The 23213-nt window shown below is 51.5% G+C and overlaps 1 protein-coding gene across 1 annotated transcript in view; it reads right to left on the reverse strand.

Annotated features, from left to right (window-relative positions):
- The window catches only part of KCND3 (potassium voltage-gated channel subfamily D member 3), an 81887-nt gene that overhangs the window by 22033 nt on the left and 36641 nt on the right, over positions 1-23213 (reverse strand). Inside the window, exon 2 of the mRNA XM_030233191.2 lies at positions 1405-1567. Coding sequence (XP_030089051.1) covers positions 1405-1567 — 163 coding nt within the window. The remainder of the gene's footprint in view (positions 1-1404; positions 1568-23213) is intronic.

A 23213-nucleotide genomic window follows, 5' to 3' on the forward strand; every position in this document is an offset into this window, starting at 1 on the left:
GCACAAATAACACATTTTTCTACTACTGTTCTCCATCAGGTCCCCTGAGTCTTGCATTTCTGGCAGACAGCATTCCACGGGGAGAAAAAGAACCTCAGGCCTTTGGTTTGCAGTCGTTGTAAAAACCTGATTCTGGCTGTGGTGTAATTTAGCAGATTGAAATAGAGATCTAGTAAATCTGTTATACTCTCTCAGTGACTCAGTGAGCTTCCACTGGCAAAAACTGCTCACAATTTGGAATATTCACTAATCCCTTCACATTTCCAGGGACCCAGTGTTCGGTCCCAGCTCTGGGGGGTTTGTGTGCTGATCAGTGAGTGTTGCTGCTGGGGTGTGGAGAGACAGCGAGGAGCGAAGCAGCCAGGAGGACAAACAGCTCCTGGGGCTGATTTCAGGGGTTTGTGCACACAGCCAAAGATTTGCTTCAGACCAGGATGTGGAAAAGGGGAGCAAGGACAGCCCTGCTGCTCCTGGTGCTGAAAATACCCCGGCCCAGAGTGTGCAGGGTGAGGCTGGGGGTGCATTTGGGTGGGGGCACGTTCTGCTTCCAAGGTGGGACGTGGAAATTATCCTGGTTGGACTTTGGGTCAGCCAGGGTTCAAATTTGGTGGGACCATAGGAGGTTATTTTGCTTGTGCTAGAAATGTGGCTGGGTAAGTCATTATCTGGGTGTAATTTTATGACATAAAGTGTCATAAAATGTTGAGTATTTTGTACAAGAATCTATCCAGTTGTGTGTGAGGTTTCCACACTTGCCTGGAGTGAAAGGGCTCGGAGTTGGATGCCCTTGGGACATTAGAGCACGTGTGGGGGGTTCTGCAGCTGAAATTTGGCAACAGTGGCTTTGCAGACCAGAGGTCCTGGAGAGAAGCCAAGCAGGAATCCCTGTGGCACGTTTGGCTCTGTTTTGGGGTGTGTGTTTTGTTCTGGGGGCACGGGCAGTTCAGTGCCTGCCTTGCTCGGGGCAGTGGGTGTTGCAGGGTGTGAGTTTGGGCCCCTCCTTTGTGCTGCTTTGGGGGCTGGGGGGGTTTGTCTGCCCCTTCCCCAGAGCCCGGGGGGCACTGGCAGGATTTGGCCTCGGTGTGGGCCTGGTTTGGGGCTGGTTTGAGGGGATCAGCTGGGGATGCAGGGACTGAGCAGGGTGGGGGTGCCCGCAGTGCCCATGGCCCAGGAGGGACAGACAGACAGACAGGGGTCACTCACCTTCTGGGCCCACAGTGCCCAGGAGGGACAGACAGACAGACAGACAGACAGGGCTCACTCACCTTCTGTGCCCACACTGGCCCTAGCCCAGGACGGACAGACAGACAGGGCTCACTCACCTTCTGTGCCCACAGTGCTCTCCCTGGCCCTCAGCCCAGGGCCGGCCAGCCAGACAGACAGACGGACAGTGTCCCCCCTCACCTTCTGGGCCCGGCGCTTGTCGGCGCGCTGGTTCTGGTGGTAGATGCGGCTGAAGTTGGAGACGATGACGGGCACGGGCAGGGCAATCACCAGCACCCCGCTGAGCGAGCAGATGGAGCCAAAGATCTTCCCCGCGATGGTCTTGGGCACCATGTCCCCGTAGCTGTGGGCACAAACACACAGAGAGCCCTCCCTGAGAGCCCGGGCCTCGCCAGGGATGGGCACCCCTGGGCTGGCACCGGAGCTCGGAGCCCTGTGCCAGGGACAGCCCCTGGTGCTGCCACCCTGCCCCTGCTGCTGCCACCCTGCCCTGTGCCAGGGACAGCCCCTGGTGCTGCCACCCTGCCCCTGCTGCTGCCACCCTGCCCCGTGCCAGGGACAGCCTCTGGTGCTGCCACCCTGCCCTGTGCCAGGGACAGCCCCTGGTGCTGCCACCCTGCCCCTGGTACTGCCACCCTGCCCTGTGCCAGGGACAGCCCCTGGTGCTGCCACCCTGCCCCTGGTACTGCCACCCTGCCCTGTGCCAGGGACAGCCCCTGGTGCTGCCACCCTGCCCCTGGTACTGCCACCCTGCCCTGTGCCAGGGACAGCCCCTGGTGCTGCCACCCTGCCCCTGGTGCTGCCACCCTGCCCTGTGCCAGGGACAGCCCCTGGTGCTGTCACCCTGCCCCTGGTGCTGCCACCCTGCCCTGTGCCAGGGACAGCCCCTGGTGCTGCCACCCTGCCCCTGGTGCTGCCACTTCCTGTGCCCATGCAAGAACCTGCTGGAACCAGGGGCTGAGTAGGAGCAGGACTCTTTGCATGTTAAATGCTTCAGCCAAGGCTTCTTTATCCCAAGCAGAATCCTTCTCCTGCCTCACCCCCACCCAAACCCCTCAGAGCCCCTCCAATCAATCGATGGCTCTTCATCTCTATTAACTCCTTAGCTGCTGCTTTATGCAGAGATCATTTCAAAGCTCTTGCTGAGTGACAAGTTCTTCTACCTCATTTAACACTGCTCTAAAAAAACCTCACTCCTCCTGCTGGCCCTTAACACAATAAGGCTGAAAATTAATCATATGCCTCAAACATGATCTCAGTGACCTGGAGCATGGAGAAAAAGCCCTTCTGTGCATCTGCAGAGAGTGTCATAATAAGTGTCTGGCTCGGGGAGTTTTGTTCTTACATGCAGGCTGAGTTACCTCCTTACTGGGGCTTGAGAGAAGTGCTCTGAAACAGCACCAGGAAAGATCAGACCCTGGGGCAGGACGGGTGTGTGGGGAGATGGAGAAGGTCCTCTGCTCACCCCCTGTGAGAGGAGCAGCCCTGAGAGCTCGGCAGTGCCTGGGGCTCACGGACAGCCCTGGCCCTGGTGGGGCCACTGCAGCTCCCTGCAGGATCCTCCTGGACCCCTGGGCTGCCCTGGGACATCTCCTGGACCCCTGGGCTGCCCTGGGACATCTCCTGGACCCCTGGGCTGCCCTGGGACATCTCCTGGACCCCTGGGCTGACCTGGGACATCTCCTGTGACCCCCTGGGCTGGCCTGGGACATCTCCTGTGGCCCCTGGGCTGACCTGGGACATCTCCTGAACCCCTGGGCTGCCCTGGGACATCTCCTGGACCCCTGGGCTGGCCTGAGACATCTCCTGTGGCCCCTGGGCTGGCCTGGGACATCTCCTGTGGCCCCTGGGCTGGCCTGAGAGGTGCAGACGTCAGCCCTGAGGGTGGGAATGTCTCAGCTTTGTTTGCTGGGGGCAGAGGCAGCCAGAGCTCCGTGTCCATCCCTGGCACTGCCCGAGAGCCCCCTGAGACTTTGCCAGGGCCTCTGGAGCTGCAGCTGCTCTGCTCCTCCCCTGCATCCTCAGCCCCTGCACTCCTCACTGCTGCAGGGACGTTTCTGTCCTGCTGCCACCACCAGGCACCAGTGGCTGTTTGGATCAGCTGCAGGGCCAGCAAACTGGGCTGTTGGATTCCAGGTACTGCTAACTGGGCATTTCAAACCCAAAACTTCTTTTCCCCAGACTGGAATGAGAGAACCCAGCTTTCCCATTAATTTGTTTAGTAAAAGGCAACTTTACTACAGAAACTCCTACAGAAAGTGTTTTAAGCAATTCATCAATAATCTGATTAGAGCAGCGAGAGGATGGAGGAGTTGGCTAATGATTAATGATTAATGATTAATGATTCATGCAGAGGGTCTGAGGGGTGTTTGAGCTGCACAACACTACAGGAGTTGCCCACACTGCCAGGAATCCACTCAGATCACGACAGACTGATCCTTTCCAGCTGCTGAATTCAGGGGAAGGTTCACCTGGGGGAAGGTGGGATGAGATGAGATTTAAGGTCCCTCCAAGCTGGAACACTCCAGGGTTCCTTGCTCTGCTCAGAGCCCCGTCCTCTCCGCCTGGGATGTCCCCAGGGGTGTCCAGCTGTGTTTTACACATCCCAGAAGCACAGACAGGTTTGGGCTGGGCCCTGAGCTGCAGACGGAGCCCCCAGGGTGGCTTTGAGGCAGGAGAATCTGCAGGCAGGCTGTCAAACGCCAGCCTCGAGCAGCAAATCGGCCGTGGCTGGGCAAGTACAGAGCCTATTTCATGCTAGGATTCTCTTACATTAAATATCCTTATTTTCTGCCTTGTTTGGAGCTGGGCACTTCCCCAGCTGGGCATTCAGCTGTGAGATCTGGCATCCTTTCACACTCCTGTTTTCTTTTTCCCTGGCATCATTCACTCGGGGATGTTTTCATGGATGCTCTGGAAATTGTGCTGCAATTCCAGCCCTCAGCCGGGCAGTGAGGGATGAGGGCTGGAGGTGCCCACCAGCTCCAGCAGCTCCAGCAGCAGCTCATCTCCAGCACTTGGATTCACCTGCATTTTCAGCACAGCTGTGGTCAGCAGTTGCTTACAGGGGTTTTCCAGGTGAAGGTGCCTTTTTTTAATATGGTTCTGGTTTATAAATTCATATTTTACTGAGTTTTGTGTGATAAAAGGACAGAGATGGATTCAGGATTCTCCTCCTCTGAGGAGAAGAAAGTTCTGTTGCTTCTGCAGTGGGGAGCATCCAGAAGGGAGGAAGGCCATTCCCTGATGGATTCCTGGGGGGCTGGAGCAGAGCCAGACCAAGGGATAAGCTGAGCCTGGAGCCAGCTCTGGGCTGCTCTTTGCTCCAGCTGGACAGAAAAAGTGACCTGAGAGCAACTGGTGGCAGGAATGCTCCTCCCAACAGCAGCAGGCCCTGCCCAAGGAACAGGAATGTTTGTGAGGACTCAGGAACCAACTAAGTAGGTTATTTAATACTCAAAGGGTGGGGAATACTTTGTGTATTAGCACTGGTTCCATTTGTTCCTCCTGGCTCAGATCAGCTCCTCAGCCCGTAGGCAGTTCCAACAGATGGTCTGAATTTGGGTAACATTCAGACCTTGAGTTGAAGCTAAAAATGGAATTTCATTGGCAGGAAAAGTAGGTCAGAAAGCTAAAGCCCCTGGTCCTAAAATGACGAAAGGCTCCTAATCAAGTGTTCCCTATTAGCATTCATTAACAGAGCAGGGCAGGAAATATCAGAGACCTCAGCAGAAGGGATGGCAAAGGGCTCACTTCTGTTTTACCAGTCAGGATGGCAAAGGGTTCATTTCTGTTTTACCAGTCAGGGATGGCAAAGGGCTCACTCCTGTTTTACCAGGCAGGATGGCAAAGGGTTCATTTCTGTTTTACCAGTCAGGGATGGCAAAGGGATCATTTCTGTTTTACCAGGCAGGATGGCAAAGGGTTCATTTCTGTTTTACCCAGTCAGGGAGGGGTAATTTGGGGTTCATTTCTGTTTTACCCAGTCAGGGAGGGCTGGTTGGGGTTCATTTCTGTTTTACCCAGTCAGGGAGGGGTAATCTGGGGTTCATTTCTGTTTTACCCAGTCAGGGAGGGGTAATTTGGGGTTCATTTCTGTTTTGGTAATTTGGGGGTTATTTCTCTATATTACCCCAGGGGCTGATTTGGGGTTTATTTCTCTGTTTTACCCAAAGGTGAGGGAGGCTGCAGGGCCAGCCCAGGAATGCCCCTTCCCACCCCAATCCTGACATTCCTTCAGCTGGAATTTCTCCTGGTGACCCCAAGGGATGCTTTCAGGCTCCCTGCCCTGCACAGCCCATCAAGAACCTGCCTGAACTGTGAGCAGAAAGTCCTGGGCATTGTTGTCCATCTGCTGCAGGCATCTGGCATGAGAGACCTGAGTGCTGCTCAGTAATGCCCACTTTTTAAAAAGTGTTTGTTTTAATGGAAAATAAAATGTCCCAGATTAAGGCATTATTTATTTCTGGCTGCACACTCTAAAGGCCTTTTAAATTACTTCATTCATTATTAATTCAAGAAGAATCCTCATATTACTCAGAGTGAAAACCTTACTCAATTACCTGCTCAGAGAACCTTTTCTTTTTGCATCTTAGCTCTCTGTAAAAGGAATCTTTTTGGAGAGCACACAGGCAGGAGAGGGCAGGCAGAGCACTGAGCAATTAGAGTTTCTCCTAATAGCAGGGCTGAAGGCTCCCTGCCCTGTCTTAAATCCTTAACTCTGGTGTCAGCTTAAAGGAAATGCTGGCTTTTGGCTTTCATTTCATCCTCATCTTTTGCTTTTCTGTCTTTTTAAGCAGCTTGAGTGTTCATGCTGAGCCATGTCACATTCCAAATGATCCACATACTGTGCATTTTAATGAGCTGCTAACACTGATTATACAAAAAGCAATCTCAGAAATATTTACTGAGTCCAAAAAAAAAAAAAAAAAAAAGCCTATGGGGAACTAATTAGCTTTTTAAGAATTGGCTTTTTGAAAGCTTCAGGCTCTGGGAAAGTTGAACTTGGACTCAGTTTCCAAGGAGTTGAAGGAGTGGCTGGAAGAAGAGGGAGTGAGCTGCAGTGGAGAATTTGTGACAGAGCACTGCAGGTGCCAGGCTCCTCTGCACGGGGCAGGAGAAGCACTGGCAGCTGAGCACAGAGTAAATTACAGAGACAGAAATGGGATTGCCGTGCAGAGAAAAGCTGTGCCATGTCTGGGTCCTTTGTCAGGCTCCTGCAGCCCTTCTGAGGGCCCATCAGAGAGGGACAAAGCCTTTGTCCCTCTGTCCCTGGGCAGGGCCCTCCACCAGGGTTTCTCCAAACAGAGACACTGGGAGCTCACTGCACTCCAGGGCTGAGGAAATGAGGAAATTCCAGTTAGTTTGGCACAGAGCTGATTCAAGCTTCCCTTTCCTGGATGTAAAATGCAATGGAGGGTCTTCATATTCCCTGAATATTTACTTCTGTGCCTTCCAGGGACAGTGATCCCAAAAATGTGGGATTTTGTCACCAGATGGTAACAGAGAAAAGGAATGGAGAATTCCCCTGGGCCAGGCCTGCACCACCAACTTCTGAAGTGAAATGGAGAAGAGAGGCTGGTTTGTGAATAGTCCAATCCCCTTTGTCTGTATTTGATTAAAACCACCTCAGATTTAGCAGGATTTTTCTTTCAAATAGAAAGAAAATCAAGAAGAAAAATAGCCCTGCCTGGAAGTCCCTGAAATTTCCTTCTCCCTTGCAGAGTTTTATCATTCTCAGCAGAAATGAGGCGGGGTTGTGGAAGTTGCAGTGATGGATGGTGTCACCCCAGACCTACCAGGCAGGAGCTGTTTTCTGCTCCTTCCTCCTGCAGGATGCAGGCAGCGTGCCAGGGTGTCAGATTCCCTTCTGGAGCCCTCAGCAGCCCTGCCCTGCTCCCAGCACAGCCCTGCCCAGGCTGGCTCTGTCCCAGAGCATCCCTGGGGTCTCCCCAGCCCTGCAGGGGGGTCAGGGACCCTGAGCTGGGCCCCAGCAATGTCCCCCAGCCCCCAGTGCTGGGGCAGGATTGGTGTCCTGGCAGGATTGGTGTCCTGGCAGGTTTGGTGCTGGGGCAGGATTGGTGGCCTGGCAGGTTTGGTGCTGGAGCAGGAAAATGAGGGTGGAACTCGGGCTGACTTCACAGAGCTCATGTTCCCCGAGCCTTGCTGGTGTTTCTGAGGATGAGCTGGGAAGATTTTGTGATTTTTATTTCATCTTTTCAGTATAATCGTTGTGTGAACAGGAAAACAGTCTGATCCTTGTCTCTGTCCTGTCTAAATCTCATCTGCAGCAGCAGAGCAGCCAAAGTTCCTTGCCTTGCTGGGGGAACAGCCTGCTTAGGCACTAAGCCCTGGTAATCCAGTTTGTTTTCCTCCCCGTAGCTGTAATGTGAAGATATGCACAGCCTGTGCCTGATGTAAGCACTGAGATCATGACAGGGCTCCCAAATCCTTTTATTTTAATATTTATTCCGTTGATAAATGTTACATCTTTGTCCTTCATCTGTTGTTTCCAGCAGGGGATTCAGCCCCAGCTCCCACTCCTTCCTCCTCCCTCTGCCTGGGGATTTATGGCACAGGGGCCCTGCAGGTGTCACAGGTGAAGGGGGAGGCCCTGAGGGATGGCACAGCTCTTTGTGTCACCTTGGGCAGCTCTCTCCTCCTCAGTCCCAGCTGGAAGTGAGAGCAATCCTTTGCTGCCCCATCCCCAGAGTTTCCTCCTGCTCTTTGTCCAAGGGACTCTGCTCTTTGCACTGACAGTGCCCAGTCACTATTTCCACAGTCATTATTTACACTTAGATTAAGCATTCATATTACCCAGAACATGGCATTAATAATACCAAAATGCCATTTTATACCATGTTTAAAATCAGAGTTTCCTATTGGAAATCAATGAGAACATCTTCCTGAGAATTCAGTGACCTGTCTGTCCCCCTTATGTAAGAAGTGTCTATATTTATCAGTGCTGATATCAGCTGCTGGCTACCTGGCTGCTCACAGGGAGCCCTGAGAGGTGCTGCTCACACTGCCAGTCCTGTCAGGAGAGCAGGGCTTTACTCTGCACCGAGGTTCCTCTCACTCCTGGTTAAAGCAGAGGCTGCAGGTGGAAGGCCCCAGCCCCAGGATTGTCTGGCAGGACACTCAGTCCCAGCAGGGGCTGCTCCTCCCCAGAGCCACTCCAGGGTGACAGCCATTCCCTGCTGGAATTCCCTGCTCAGAGCACGGCTCCATCTCTGGGCTGCTCAGGGCGGGAGCCCCAGCTCCATGCCAGAGCCCTGAGGTCCCACCACACCCCCACCCTGATGGATTTGGGCTCAGAGCAGGGTGCTCAGTGCCCACGGAAGCAAGGCCCCTCTCTGCCTGCTGCACTAAATCCATGGGCACTGCCCTCTCCAGCCACGCAGGGACTGGGCTCTGCTGGCTGAGCTGAGTGCTTTGTGCTTACCTGCAGGTTTTTATCCCTGCCTAGGTACATAGCTGTACATCTGCCTCCTGCTTCTGATTTAGTCTGGGCTGTAATCAGTAAAAATTGCAGCACAACCTCATCACCTGTAAGCATTCTGTTGGGAAAATGTGCAGCACCAGCAGGAATTCAGATTAAAGATGTTAAAAAAATGTATCTTTTCATCAGTGCTTTCCTCCTCATTAAACACGGAGTTGGCTCATAAGCATTTGCCAAATAAAAAGGGAGAAATAGGTAAAAGCAAATACTCCGCAATTAAGCTCCCTTGAATTTCCCCAGAAGGTTCACCTGAGCTTAATTTAATATCCCCTCATTCCTCCCGAGCCACCTGTTTGGCTGGGCTGCAAAAAGAGGAGTGAGCAGGGGGGTCTGTCCTGCAGAGCTGGAACAGAGCCCCCAAGCCTGCAGGAGCTGCAGGGACAGAGCCCCCAAACCCTGCAGGGACAGAGCCCCAAACCCTGCAGGGACAGAGCCCCAAACCCTGCAGGGACAGAGCCCCCAAACCCTGCAGGGACAGAGCCCCAAACCCTGCAGGGACAGAGCCCCCAAACCCTGCAGGGACAGAGCCCCCAAACCCTGCAGGGGCTGCAGGAGCTGCAGGAGCTGCAGGGACAGAGCCCCAAACCCTGCAGGGGCTGCAGGAGCTGCAGGTTTCCCTCTGGAACAGGAGCATGTGCTGGATCCAGGTGCAGCCCAGATCTCACCTGAGCGAGCTCCACTGAAGGGCAGGGCTGGGGGCAAGTCAGACCAAGCTCAAATCTCTCTGAGACTTTTTCTTTTTCTTTTCCTTTTTTTATTCCTTTTGCATGGCAGTGTAACATTCTCTGCCTTCACACTTGCTGTATTTCAACACTAGGTGTGGCTTAACAAAGATCAGGTTTTTAATCGAAGTAAAATGTCAACGAAATTCATTCCCTGGAGGCTGCTTTGATGTTTCACTTCCCCAGTTTACACCAGGGCAGAAGAAGTTGTTTGGGGGTTCTTTAATATTCATGAGGTGTTAGTTCAGAGCTGTTTCAGATGTAGACTCCTGTAAGGTCCTCTGGGCACGCAAATGGACTAGTTTGACTTTCAGTGATTTTTCACACATAACCAGCTCTGGATCAGTCAGGGCTGGCCTTCAGCTGGGCAATTTCCAAAGTGCATTTCTATTCATGAGCTGTCTGGCAGTCCCCATTTCACAGCCACAGGAGGTGCTCAGATTTACAGAGCTGTTTGGATTTACAGAGAGGGGATCTGGACCAGGCTCAGGGCTTGGCCTTGGTGCTGCTGAACTCCCGTTTGTGTTTAGGGTGTGTGCTGGGTGCTGGGGCTGCCTGGCTGGGAGTTCTGTGCATGGGGAGATGCACAGTGTGCAGGGCAGGGTGGCAGGACAAGCCCAGAACCTTCCTCAGCTGAAAACCTGCTCCTCCACCTGCTCTGCTGCAGGTTTGCAGTGTGGGAGGGAATCTTTGAATTCTGAAGTTTCAAAAAAAAAAAAAAAAAAAAAAAAAAAAAAAAAAAAAACCAACCACAAAGTTGTCCCCAAGTCCTGGTGCTCTGGACCAGGTGGAGCACAAGGAACCTGGCTGCTCTGCAGACCCACCTGGGCAGGGCTGTGTGCTCAGACCAGGCTGTACCTGCTGTTTTTAGGAACCTGGCTGCTCTGCAGGCCCACCTGGGCAGGGTCCTAGCTCACTGGGAGGGCAGAGGCAGGAGCCCTGCCCTGGCAGGGGCACACACACCCTGCTGCATCCCTCCCGGGCGCTGCCCATGGTGCTGCTTTGCAGCCGTTCCGGAGTCTTTGGCCGCCTTGAAAAGAACTCGGTGTGGTTTTATGTAAATCTGCTCCGTCTGTCACTGCCTGTTGGACGTAAAGGGGCTGGAAAATGCTTTTTTAGAAATGCACGAGGCTGCTTCTGCTGAAATAACCACCGTAAGCACTTCCATGGCACAGTGTTGTTTTCCATAACTGTAGCACAATTACCCACGGATAGAAATCAAGGATGATTCTTACAGCTGTCCTAGAGACAGAATGGAAAGCTGGTATTTCAGAGCTATGCAGAATCAGAATACTGAGTTGGGACGGGGGTGCCAGCTCAGCCAAAGCCCCGGGGAAGGTGGCAAAGCCCAGCAGAGGGGCTGGCACAGCCGTGGGGCTGCTCCTCAGGGAGGGGCTGCACCTTCCCCACCTCAGGGAGGGCTCAGGGTGTGAGGATCATGCAGAGAACCCTCGGGGCTGGGCTGGTTGGGAACCAGGGGTTTAAAATCCTGGCCCAGCAGCCATTTCCCTGTTTCACTGTGGTTTGCAAATGGTTATTAATAAAACATAACACTGTCTATGTCTTGATGCAGAGAGACCTTAGTCCTGGTACAAGCCCTCCCATTTATTATTTATACAAGCATTTAACAGCTCTGACATATTTCAGCAGTAACACCAGGCACTTGTTTGCAAACCAGAATTAGTAACAAAATATGAGAGACTTCAAAAGGGTTCTTACATGCATGTGACTGCATTGGGAACCATCCCTGGGTAACAGGAGGAGTGATGGGGATGTGTTGTTTTCTGAGATTTTCAGAAGTTTCACCTCCTACCTTCTACCTCCAGGTTAGAAGAGCCATTCCAGCCAGGGGCATTTCACACACCTCTGTGTGTGTGTATATGATATCTATTTATATATAATATCTCAGTATATATGGCTGCTAATTGAATTTATACATGCAGCAGGGGTTGGCCAAGAAGTGAAGAGATTAATTGTGCTGCCTTATCAGAATGAGGAAAGCTGATTGCCTTTGCCTGCCTGCTCTCACTCCTGGTGGATGGAGGGAGGGATGGAGGGATGGATGGATGGATGGATGGATGGATGGATGGATGGATGGATAATGGAGGGATGGATGGATGGATGGAGGGATGGATGATGGATGGATGGATGGATGGATGGATGGATGGATGGATGGATGGATGGATGGATGGATGGAGGGATGATGGATGGATGGATGGATGATGGATGGATGGATGGATGGATGGATGGATGGATGGATGGATGGATGGATGGAGGGATGGATGATGGATGGATGGATGGATGGATGGATGGATGGATGGATGGATGGATGGATGGATGGAGGGATGATGGATGGATGGATGGATGGATGGATGGATGGATGGATGGATGGATGGATGGATGGAGGGATGATGGATGGATGGATGGATGGATGGATGGATGGATGGATGGATACTCCTGTGAGTGGAGGATTCTGCCTCCTTCCACAGAGGATCACCCAGGCTGCTGCTCTGGGTTCAGAGAGGTTTAACAACACTTTCCCAACCAGGGAACAACCACTGCAGTGCCAGAGGCTCCTCTGAAGTGTCCCTGAGCTGAGCTGGGGGTGACCATAAAATCTGGCTGGGGAAGGTCAGGGCTCCCAGCAATGCTGCTCCAAAGCAGGGGGGGGAGGCACAGAGCTCCAGGCAACCAGATCTTACACCTCTGTACCCAGAAAACAACACCAATCTCCTGCAATAAGTGAAAATAAACAGGAGGGCCCCAAGTCCCAAAAATAAAGGGAGGAAGCTCTATCAAACATTTAGAGAGAAACCTGCAGATCCTGCACTACTGAAGAAGAGGGAATTTTATGGTTGACTTTGAGGGAAGCAAAAACAAGTCTTTGAACTCGATTACTTCTTATTTTCATAGCACTGTAAAAATATCTCCAGCTCATATGAAAACAAGTCAGTGTTATCTGCACTTCCAGGGCACTGAAGCTGGGAGAGTGGGAGCCTTTGGAAAATCAAGCAGGAAATGGGTGACAGGGTTGGGAACCAAATTTCTCCAGCTTCAGCCCAGTGAAAGGACCTTGCAGAAACAAAGTGACTTTTTCCTGTGTTCTCCAAAGGTGAGAATTCACATGATGAGCCTGAACCTGCTTCCCCAGCTCCTTGCTGGTGGTGTAGGTGAAACACTCAGAAGCAGGTTACAAAGGACTCGAGTGCTGAAGAACAAATATTCCTCTGGTGACGTCTTGGTGGCCTAGTTCTGGGCCAGCAAAGTCAGAGGAGACAGAACATTTCAAATCCCACTGAACAAGTGCAGGAGGCACTTTCAGGAGAGGTCCAGGGAGATGTGCACAGGGAAAAGGCACCACTGGCTTTGGGAGCTGCTGCTGCTGCTGGGCTGGTTTGCAGCTCCTGGGGCTGGAGATCAGCAGATTGCCCTTGGACCACCCCCAAGTGCCTCCTCTCCATCCCCTTCCCCTCTGAAACATGGAATTGCTGCTGACCACAGCTTAACCCAGTCCTCTAATTCACGATGTGTTTGGATTTGATTAGAAATTGCATTAAATTCTCCATTGAATGGAAAGAACCCTTCAGCTGTCAAATGCTGTCTCTGGGAACAGATCCCAGGTGTTTTACAGGTGCTGCCCTTGGAATGCCCTTCCCAGGGACTCACAGCCACAGCCTGCTCTGAACAGGGGACACAGAGGATGCAGGCTCTGGTATTTAAAGGTTTTATGGGACATGAAATAATTTTGCTGGTTAAAAGCTAAACTTCATAGTGTTTCTATTTTTAATTAAATATTAATTGCAGAAGAGGGCTCTGGAATGGGCTGTTCAGATCATTTAATCCTTATAGATGACCTTTATGTTGAATTTATTCTCTCAAGCTTACACTGCCCTTCAACCCCATCTGGGCACTGACCTCATCTCCAGGCTGCTCCACTCTTAATTAGAAAGATGCCAAGCCTACACTCCTCTTTAATGTTTATTAATGCTGCTCTGCTGAGGATCCTGCAGGAGCTGCTGATTACTGCCATAAACTTTCCCAGGCACTTCTTTGTGTACAAACAGCCAAGTGATTCCTCCTCAGCCCTGGAGATTCAGGTGCACTTCAAAGGGGCCAGGAAAGGGGAACAGTTTCTCCTGGAGCTGAAAAGCAAAACCACCTCCTATGCTCCTTTAGTGGAACAGAAACATTACTTGAAAAATCTTTTTATTTTTTTTTCTTCCTTTTCCCAACCATCTTAGTTTGGCTCTTTTGATGCTGATAAGCAGCTTTGTGCAGCATGAAATTTCCTACCAGGATTCTGAGTTTCCTGAGAATTCAGGTATAAAACCAAACCACTGGCCAGCAAGAGAATGTGTGTCCCTGTGCTGGGAGCTCTGAAAGGATTAGGTTCATTTGCAAATCTCTGTTTGCTGCTGTGAGATGTGAGTGTGCTTCTGCCACTGCACAAGCACCAGGATGGTTAAGGGCTGAAAAGTTCATTAAAATGGCAAGTTAATGACAAGTGTAAACCAGCCTGCTCTGTTTGCTTGTCTGTGGGAGCCCTGGGAGCAGAGACCTGCCCCAGAGGGGAGGGCTCAGTTTGCACTTTAAATTACCTGAGTTCCTTGGCACACCAGGCTGGAGGTTTCTACTGCTCTGCTGCTGATGTGCATTGAATTTTGTGAAAGCAAAGACAAAACCCAAAAATCCACCCCAGAGCCCCAGAGAGCTGCTGCAGAGCACGGGGACAGAGCCCAGAAGTGCTCTGGCTCCCAGCACATCCCTGCCCACCCCTCTGGCCCAGAGAGCAGCACTCGCTCCTGAGCTGCTGCTGATGCTGCAGTGTCTGCACAGAGCAGGGGGGGATGAAAAACATTTAAATCATTATTCCTTCTAAATCTGCTTTTGCCCTCTGGGGTGACAGTAACCACCTTGTGTGCTGTTCAGGATAACTGAAGCCTGTCAGGGTGTTGCTCCAGCTTGGGGATTTGACACATGGATCAAGTCCCTTAAGCCTGCTCCTGAGGATTTGGAGATTTTTGTAAAGCTCAAATGCACAAAGCAGCCTCTGAGCTGTGGATGGATCAATGCAACTGCATTTAACTTTTCAAACAAAAGCTGCCATGTTCCTTCTCTTGCCTCCTCTCCTGGAGTTTCCATTTCATGTTTGATAATACTGCTGCTGTGCTCACTGTTTTCCAACGAGAGCCCCCTTAAAGCAGGCAAAAACCCCTAAGAAGAAAATCCACGAGCTCTTTGAGCACATTTCCTGCCCCCCTCCCTTTCTCTGCCCTCCTTATAACAGCAAGGCTCTTACAATTCCAATCCAGCCAGAAACCAGCCAAGTTCTCCAGCTGGACAGTTTGAAATGCCTGTGCTAAGGAGCACAGAAGGGCTGTGGCAGCAGCTGGTTCAAGGGGACCCCCAGTTCCCCACCAGTTCCCCCCCAGTTCCCCCAGTTCCCCCCCAGCTCCCCCAGTGTCCCAGGTTCACAGCCCTGGTGATATTTGGCCCTGCACAATTGTGGCCAGGGGAAGCCGGCTTTGCTTGCCCCCAGCTGCTGTTCCTGGGCCAGACAAAGCCCCAGGGACTCCCTGACCCCGGGCCCTGCCCCTCCCAGGCAGGCACAGCCAGGCCAAGAGGGTGTCTGTCTGTCCTGGCACAGGATGGCACGGGGGCACCTGGATCCCATGGATCTGCTGTGAGCACCAACACCTCCCCCTCTGGGCACCTGGGGCTGCTCTGTCAGGGCACTGGCATCCCCACAGGAAAGCAGGGAATGCTCTTTGCCGCTGCCTGCCCTGCCCTGGGAACCCCACAGCCCCCATAAACCCTGCCTGGGCTGAGAACCCAGAGTGGTTTGGGCTGGGGAGCCCCTCCTGGTCCCTTCAGCAGGGGACGGAGCCCCAGGGTCTGTGCCATCAGTGCCAGTGCCAGCTGCTGTCAGCTCAGCCTGAGGGGCTGGCAGTGCCTGGGCACAGCCTGGGCACAGGGGGCACCTGGGGCTGTGCAGCAGCTCTGGCTGTGTGCTGGCCCTGCCCTCGGGCTCCCAGCTCTGCCTCTTCCCTCGGGCAGCTCTGAACCAGCCCTGCACAGCCCTGCTGGTGCTTTCATGAATGGGCAGGAGAAGTAAATCTGATTATTGCTCAGCCACGCCTTGCTGTCTGTAATTGCCCAGATTTGGACTTTAATTACTCAGATTGCTGCCTCAGTGCAGGGCTGGACAAGGCAAGAACACAGAAAATGCTGAATATCCTCTCCTCATCACACCCAGCCACACCTCTGGGCCCTCGTACCTGTCTCCTGAGAGGTTGTGATTAGGTCCTGGATCTAAACATTGCCATTGGGTCACACCTGATTTGTGTATTTGTGTTTGCATTCCCTCTGCTCCTGTACCTTGGTGTATTTTTGGTGGTTTTCTGCAAGCAGGAAAAGAGACCCTGGCAGTGAAACTTGACTGAAATCCATCTGTGCAGTTTGCACCTTTACTCAGCTCCTACACCTGTAATGATTTTCACAGGCAGATGAGTTTTGAACACAGGTGCTTCAGAAACAGACACTCCAGACCAAGGCCTGCATTACACAAAACCAATTTTAAAATTAAATTTCCAATGCCTAGAGAAAAAGATTGCAGGGAGCTAAAAAAAGCCCTGAATCTGATGGTGAATATGAATATACCAGCAAGTCACACTTCAGTAAACCTCAGAGCAGGAGAAGCAGTCCCTGGAAGAAATGCTCTGCTTTAACCTCTGGCTGCAGGCTGAGCCTGCACGTGGCAGCCCCTCAAGTCCTCATCCCACTCCCTCTGGCTCCCTGCTGGATAATTTTCCTCCTGCAAAGCAAGACTGGGTTGCTTGACTGAGTATTTCCAACCACCTAAGTGCTGGGGCAATGATTTCAATAAATACAAACTGTGGGACCCCTGCCTGGGTCTGGAATGGGAATCTGATCTGGAATGCAGATGGGAGCAGTGCAGCTGCACTGTGTTAATTGGGTATACACCAAACATATGGCAACACACCTCCAGACCAACAGGCACACAGCTCTCTTGGATGCACTTAGCTCTTGTGCATGCACGAGAATCAGCCCTGAGCTCCAAAAATGCACAAGTGCTGACCTCTGAGGGGTGGAATTGCAGCTGCTAAACTACTGCACCTCCGTGGCAGGAGTGGTTTTGTCATCATGAAATGCTGCTGAGGTTGGGGTGCTCAAAAGAAAGAGAAATACCCCATTTTCTTCTAGTTCTGATCTCCTTCGGTGCACAGCTCCTACACTAGAGCTTTGTCCCTGAGGAACCAGAGGAATGGCTCAGGGAAAGCAAGACGGCCCCAGAGGGAATGATCTTCCACTCTCTGCAGTTTGTGCAGTTCTTTCTGCAGGTTTGAAATAGATGGAGAATTTCTGAGCACTATTACTGCCTGATACAGACACTGACATTCCTGATGTGTTCACAACAAAAAAATCCTGTTCCGGTCAGTAAATAATGAAGAAAATAACAGTATAGGGCCTGTAATATTCCACCCTTGGCTGTTATGTGTGCAGGAGCAGTGCTGGGTGCCCAGGGATCCCAGAGGGGGACAGGGAGCACCAACCCAGGGGAGGAGCAGCTGCCTCTGGATGGGACAAACCCCCCTGACTCTGAGGGCACCTGGATTTCAGCCAGACAGAGCTCCAGCTGCTGCCTTGGGACAGCACAAGAGGAGACACAAAGAGGAGGAGCAGCTCCGGGACAGCTGGGACCTGTTTCCCACAGATGTTTTATACCCAATTCCCTGTGGGAACCTGTTTCCCACAGATGTTTTATACCCAATTCCAGAGGATCCTGCTGGGGATCCTGCGGGGCTCTGCAGCAGCTCCCTCCTCTCACTCAAACTACTGAAAAGGCCCAAGGCTTCACATGGGATGGTTTGTGCCTCATCGGGCTGGAAGGGTGGGGAGCTCCACTCTTGGCAGTGAATTGGTGGGGTTGTTCATTATTTGGGCTCACGTTTCCAGCAGCTCGTGCTGCAGCTGGCTGCACATTCTGCCCCCAGGAAGGGCGACTTTAGGGCAGTGCATTGATGTGCTGCAGCCCGTGAGAGCGCTGCTCAGCGCAGACACAGAGCCAGACTCGGGTGAGCTCCTGGAGTTAAACCAGACTCAGCTCTGCCTTGTTCCTCCTGCACTGGAGATGGATATCACCTCTTAGGACGGGCACTTAGCACTGGCTTTTCCTATTGCCAGCCTGGTGCAGCAGCCTATAATTAGTTTTCACACCTTGGCCATGTTTAACTCCCCTCTGTCTCATCTGTTAATCTGCTAACAAGCAGCAAATGCGTTTTCGACAGGGCTCCGAATGGGAGGCCAAGACCTCATAGTTCAACTTCTGAGGGAGCTGCTTGGAGGGCACAGTTCTTAAATAATTTTCAAATATCTTGTATTCATGTAGTTTTTACAGCCTGAACAAAAATGAGATTGTATATCTTAATATTAATGCAGAAAAGTTGTAAATGGACTAAAAGCTAATAGCATAAAATAATCTTTAATTTCCTTTTGGTGCAGGGAAATGATTTAATATCAGCAAGGTACCAGCCTGACAGCCTGGAAGCACCTTCCATGAGTTGAGCAAACCGAGCAGCTCCTGTTCTATCAGTGCTGTGGCACTTTGGGGGGGCTGTTCCAAAAGAGACCTTTGGTGGGTGTTTGGGGAGTGGGGGAGACGGATCTCCTTCCCACAGGATTCAGATGAGTGCAGGAGTTGCACTCTCCTAAACACAGCTTTAGCAGAGGGCAGACTGAACACAGATTTTAATTTTAATAGAGGTGAACCTCTCCCTCCTCCAGGGCTGTGCTGGGAATCTTCAGCTGAAGTTTTGATGTTTTTTGAAGTTCTTCATGGGTCACATCTCCTTTGTCTGGACACCAATGAAGAACAGCTCCTTTTTCATTTTCCCCTCACATTTGTGCTCACTCTTACAGCAGTGGTTGCCTCTGTGCTGCTGAGTCTGGAATATCAAATTTGAGCTGATCTGAGCTGGTCAGAGCAGGGGTGACCCCTGTCCTTCTCATCTCCCCCCACTGCCATGGGCAGGCGTGTGCTGCTCCTGTGTGTCAGCCTGGCTTTATTCATTTGTTTCTTTATTTATCTGTCCATCACTCCCTCCAGTTGTTTGCATAAGAACGGAGATTAAAACTCCTGCAATAATAGCTGGAGCTGGAATTGGATTCTGAGCCTGGGGCCCTGGCTGATTGGAGCTGGCAGGGGCTCTGCAGAGGGCTCCCCTGGGCTGGCCATGATGGCCTGGCCCGGCCCTGCTGCCCCCCCAGAGCAGGGCAAGATTGTTCTTCCATTTTCGTGTTCTGCAGCTCTCCCTGCCCAAGGCAATCCACGGGAGCCGCCTGTGCCATTTGTCCTAAGTCTCTTTTCCAAAGAGCTGCTGCTGATCATCGACCTTTTTTATTCCTGCTGTTAATCCTCCTCCCTCCTTCAGTGCTCTGGTCATTTACTAATCCCAGCTGCCGTGTGCGGGGATGTGGGGAGATGGAAACCTAATCTCAATGAGGTTTTCATTCTCTGGCTAATGTACTTAGAGAGATTCACAGGATTGGAGCTGTTTTTAGGGCTGGTCGTGCAGCAGATGCCCAAATGCTCACTGCTACCTGGCCTGGGGAAGGGAATCCACACAGCCATGGATTTGGCTCGGCTTTATTCAAATGCAGGCTGGTTTTATAGTTATAAATTGCACTCTTATCCTTCCTGATAATTTCACTGAGACACAAGTGGTCTGTTAAGAGGTTTGGAGCCTTTCCCAACCAAGGAGCTTCTTTCAACAGGAGATGGGCTGAGCCAGAGCCCCTCTGCGGAGCAGAGCAGGACCTCGAGCCTCAGGGTGCACCAGGGGAAGTTTGGGTTGGATTTTAAGGAAAATTTCCTCCCATAAGGGGCTGTCAGGCATTGGAACAGTCTGCTCTGGGCAGTGGTGGGGTCTCCATCCCTGGAAGTGTTCAGAAAGGTGAGGATGTGGCACTCGAGGACACGGCTCAGAGGTGACCGTGGTGGTGCTGGGCTGGTGCTGGGACTGGGTGACCTCAAAGGTCCTTTCCAGCCTAAACAATTCCATGATTCCCTGACTCCCACCACAGGATCCACAGCTGGAGATGCAGCATCTCCTGAGGCAGTGCTGGGCAGAGCTGGAGCTGCACAGGCTGTCCCTGAGCAGAGCTGGGAGAGGTGGGGAGGATTGACAAGCTGAACGTCACAGGCGAGTTCCCAAACGAATCTGTTGTGATAGGTATTAGTCATAAGGATAAACTGCTGGGAGATTTGCATTTTATTCTCTTTATCCTCCTTCAATCCCAAACAGCCCCTTCTGCCCTCCCTAATTTGGAATATTGAAGGGGATTTGCTGCATTTTTTAGTAATTAAAGGTCCTGGAGAACAGTGAGTTCCTTTGAAGGGAGTGATGTGTGTGCACAGCTCCTCGTGCCCACACACTCACAGAACCACGGACTCAACAGGGTGGGAAAAGCCTTAAAACCATGAAATCCAGCCAGTAGCCAGCCCTGCCCTGGCACTCACCCTAAACCCTGGCCCCAGGCTGGTGCTGGGTGACTCCTCAGGAATCAGACTGGCCCCTGTTTTGTGCTCATTCCCACTGGGAATCCTTGCTTTGGTTCTGTGGGTTTCCTCTTCTCCCCTCTGGATTATTTTGGGGGTTCTCAGCTCCTGGCTGAGCCCCCACCCCACTGCAGCCCTGCAGAGCTGCTTATACATCTCAAACACAGCAGGACTTCCACACTAAGAGTCTGAATTTATCTGAGCTCTGTCATATGCTGGTCTCATTGTGTTTTATGACCTTTAATTAATTAAGCTTCATAAAATTCTAATCATGCTGGAAATATTAATCCTGTTTTAAATTAACTGGCCAAAGAGAGGTGAAATGTCTTAGCAGCTGTGGGTACCTGATTTGAACCCTGACGTCCTCCAGCCTTGCTGTGACCCAGCAGGAAATTTCACCTCCCTCAGGAATTCAGGGGGAGCCTTTGGCTCTAAAGCCCCTGTGCTGAATTCTTCCAACTGCACATGGATGTGACCCTGAGCAAACCCTGTCTCCTGTCTTATCCCAGGACCCACCATGGCTCCTCCTTTGGGAGCAGTTTCAGCAGGAGCAGGAGTGAGAATTCCCTCTCCTCCTGGCTGCCAAAAACTTCCACTGCTCCTTAATTCCTTTCCCACAAGTGCAGAAGGCAGTCCTATTTTATCAATCTTAGCCTGGGATTTCTTGGCATTAACTGACTGGTTATTTTCTTTGGAAGGAGTCTGTAAGTGGTTATTTAAAGCTCTGCTGCACCTCCCTTGTGAGGTGTACCAAATCTCTGTCCTTCCAAGGAGGGAGGCAGCCTGAGCAGAATGTGAGTCCTGCCACCTCTCACTGAGCCTGCAGCCAGGCAGGACTGAGGGATTACTGGGGGTGTTGGAAACTCTGCATTTCCATCTCTGTGTGTGATTTCACCATCTCCTCATCTGTGTGACCACTGCTCTTTGATTTGCCTTGAGGGGCACACACAGGGGCAGCAGAACCTGTGACCAGGGGTGCTGCAGAAAAGCAGTTTCCCAGCCAGAGGGGTGGATTGCAGAGATTTCACCTCCCCCAGCACAGCATCACAGAATGGTTGGTGTTGGAAGGGACTCCTGCAGCTCCAGTCCCTGCCTGGGCAGGGATGGCACTCACAGAAAGCCCCAGCTCCTCCCAGCCCTGCCAGGCAACAGCACAAAGTGCTGACAGGACAGACTGACACAGCAGTCACCACTTCCTGCAGGGATTTACTGAGATGGGAAATCTTTTGGGCTCTCTCCAGCTCCCCCCTTCCTCCATCCATTGTCTGTGCCACAAGAGTCTCCAGTGTCTGGCAGTGCTCAAAGTTCAGGGCAAACATCTCCTCAGCTCTGCCACAAACAGATTTTCTGTCCTCCCTGCCCTGAGCAGGATTTCTGTGCGTGGGGTGACTCTGGAGCTCTCAGTGTGCCCAGAGTGCTCTGCCAGGAGTTCCTGAGGGGCCTTGGGAAGTGCTCCGTGCCCCAGGAGCTGCTGGGCCAGCATCCCCTCCCTGCAGGCTGGCCCTGGGCATTCCCAGCAGGGCTGATCATGGAATTACAGGGATAAAAGGAGTAACGAGTTCTGCTGGGCTCTGTAGTGCTTCTTCTGTGCCAAAACTTCTGAACTGCACTGAAAAGAGTCATCAAAGGCTCCAGAGAGAAATAGTGATGGGATGGGATGGGATGGGATGGGATGGGATGGGATGGGATGGGATGGGATGGGATGGGATGGGATGGGATGGGATGGGATGGGATGGGATGGGATGGGATGGGATGGGATGGGATGGGATGGGATGGGATGGGGATGGGATGGGATGGGGGCAGCAGGGTGGCTCCAGGCTCTGGGAACAGCCCTGTCCATTCTGTGCTCTCTGGAGGACTGGGCAGAGTTTGCAGGCTGGGCAGCCAAGGCTGAGCACGCTGGTTTCTCTCTGTTTCTCCACACCCACTCCAAAGAGTTTCCTGTCCCCCCCGATCCACACCCCAGCAGCAGAGCAGGTACTTGAGAGCAGAGAAGATGAAACATTTCATTATTTATTTCCCTGTGGTGATCTCTGTACACTCGAGTCAGGAGATTTGATTACATTTACATTAGCATGTTAATAATTCATCACATTACCCAGACTCTTAAATCCAGATGCAGGAGGTATTAGCAGTAAAAATACTCTTCATCTGTATTTATTTCTGGGCATGTTTGAAACATTTGTATTTTTCTTACTGCTTTGGGCTTAAGCAGGAGTCCTGTCACTGTCCCCAAGTACCTGCAGTTTGAGGAACCAGAGCTGGGGATGGGATCCATGGCATTTTTACAGGAAATTTGCATTTACTGTCTATTCAGAAGGTGTTTCTGTGGCAGGGGGTGGAATGAGATGAGCTTTAAGGTCCCTTCCAACCCAAACTGTTGCATGATTCTGGATGTAAGCTTGTACATATTCTCACAGACACAAACACATACACACATATATATATTTATGTAGATATGTATATTGCTTAGGCATCTTTAGACACCCACAGATTCTGATTTTGTTTAGTCAGAAAGCTGCACAGAGTGGAAATGGGAGGCTCTGAGCTCAATGATGTCACAGATTTTGGATCTCAGTGAACACAAGGACTCACAAAATGGGACATTTTTGAGAAGATCTGGCAAGATCATACTGGATAACCTCAGATTTGGTTTGAAAAAGGAAGATTAACATCCTGATCACAAGGAATAATTGTTACAATATTTCACATTGCACTGGAGCTTATTGCTGAAATCCTCTGTTTGACACTGGTGAATATTCTGCTATTTTATCATTTGCTGACTTGCATAGCAAATGGAGAATTCTGTCAGGAATGAAAAGTAACGGTGCTTTTCTCTCTCAAGAAAAAAATAAATATCAGTGGGTTTCTCGGGCTACCTGGGCTCTGCTGCAGGGAGGTTTTCCTGGAGCCTTTGGAGCCCAGGGCAGCAGGACCTGTCACAGAGACATCGCTGCCCTCCCCCTGCTTCTGACCTTCCTCCTGGTGAGATTTATCTGCTGCTCCACTGAAAATGCCCCAAATTCTACAGCACGAGGGGAAAGTGTGTTAAAGAGGAGGAAGTTGCTGACAAAGTGGGTCATTAATAATGCTGGGAGGCCTCTGTGCAGAGGTGCTTGGGATGAATTGTCACTCACAAGTTTGTAATTTCCTGGGTTTTGTCATTTTAAAGCCAATTCTGAACCTG

This window comes from Serinus canaria, chromosome 26 (assembly GCF_022539315.1).
Source record: "Serinus canaria isolate serCan28SL12 chromosome 26, serCan2020, whole genome shotgun sequence".
Taxonomy (NCBI): domain Eukaryota; kingdom Metazoa; phylum Chordata; class Aves; order Passeriformes; family Fringillidae; genus Serinus; species Serinus canaria.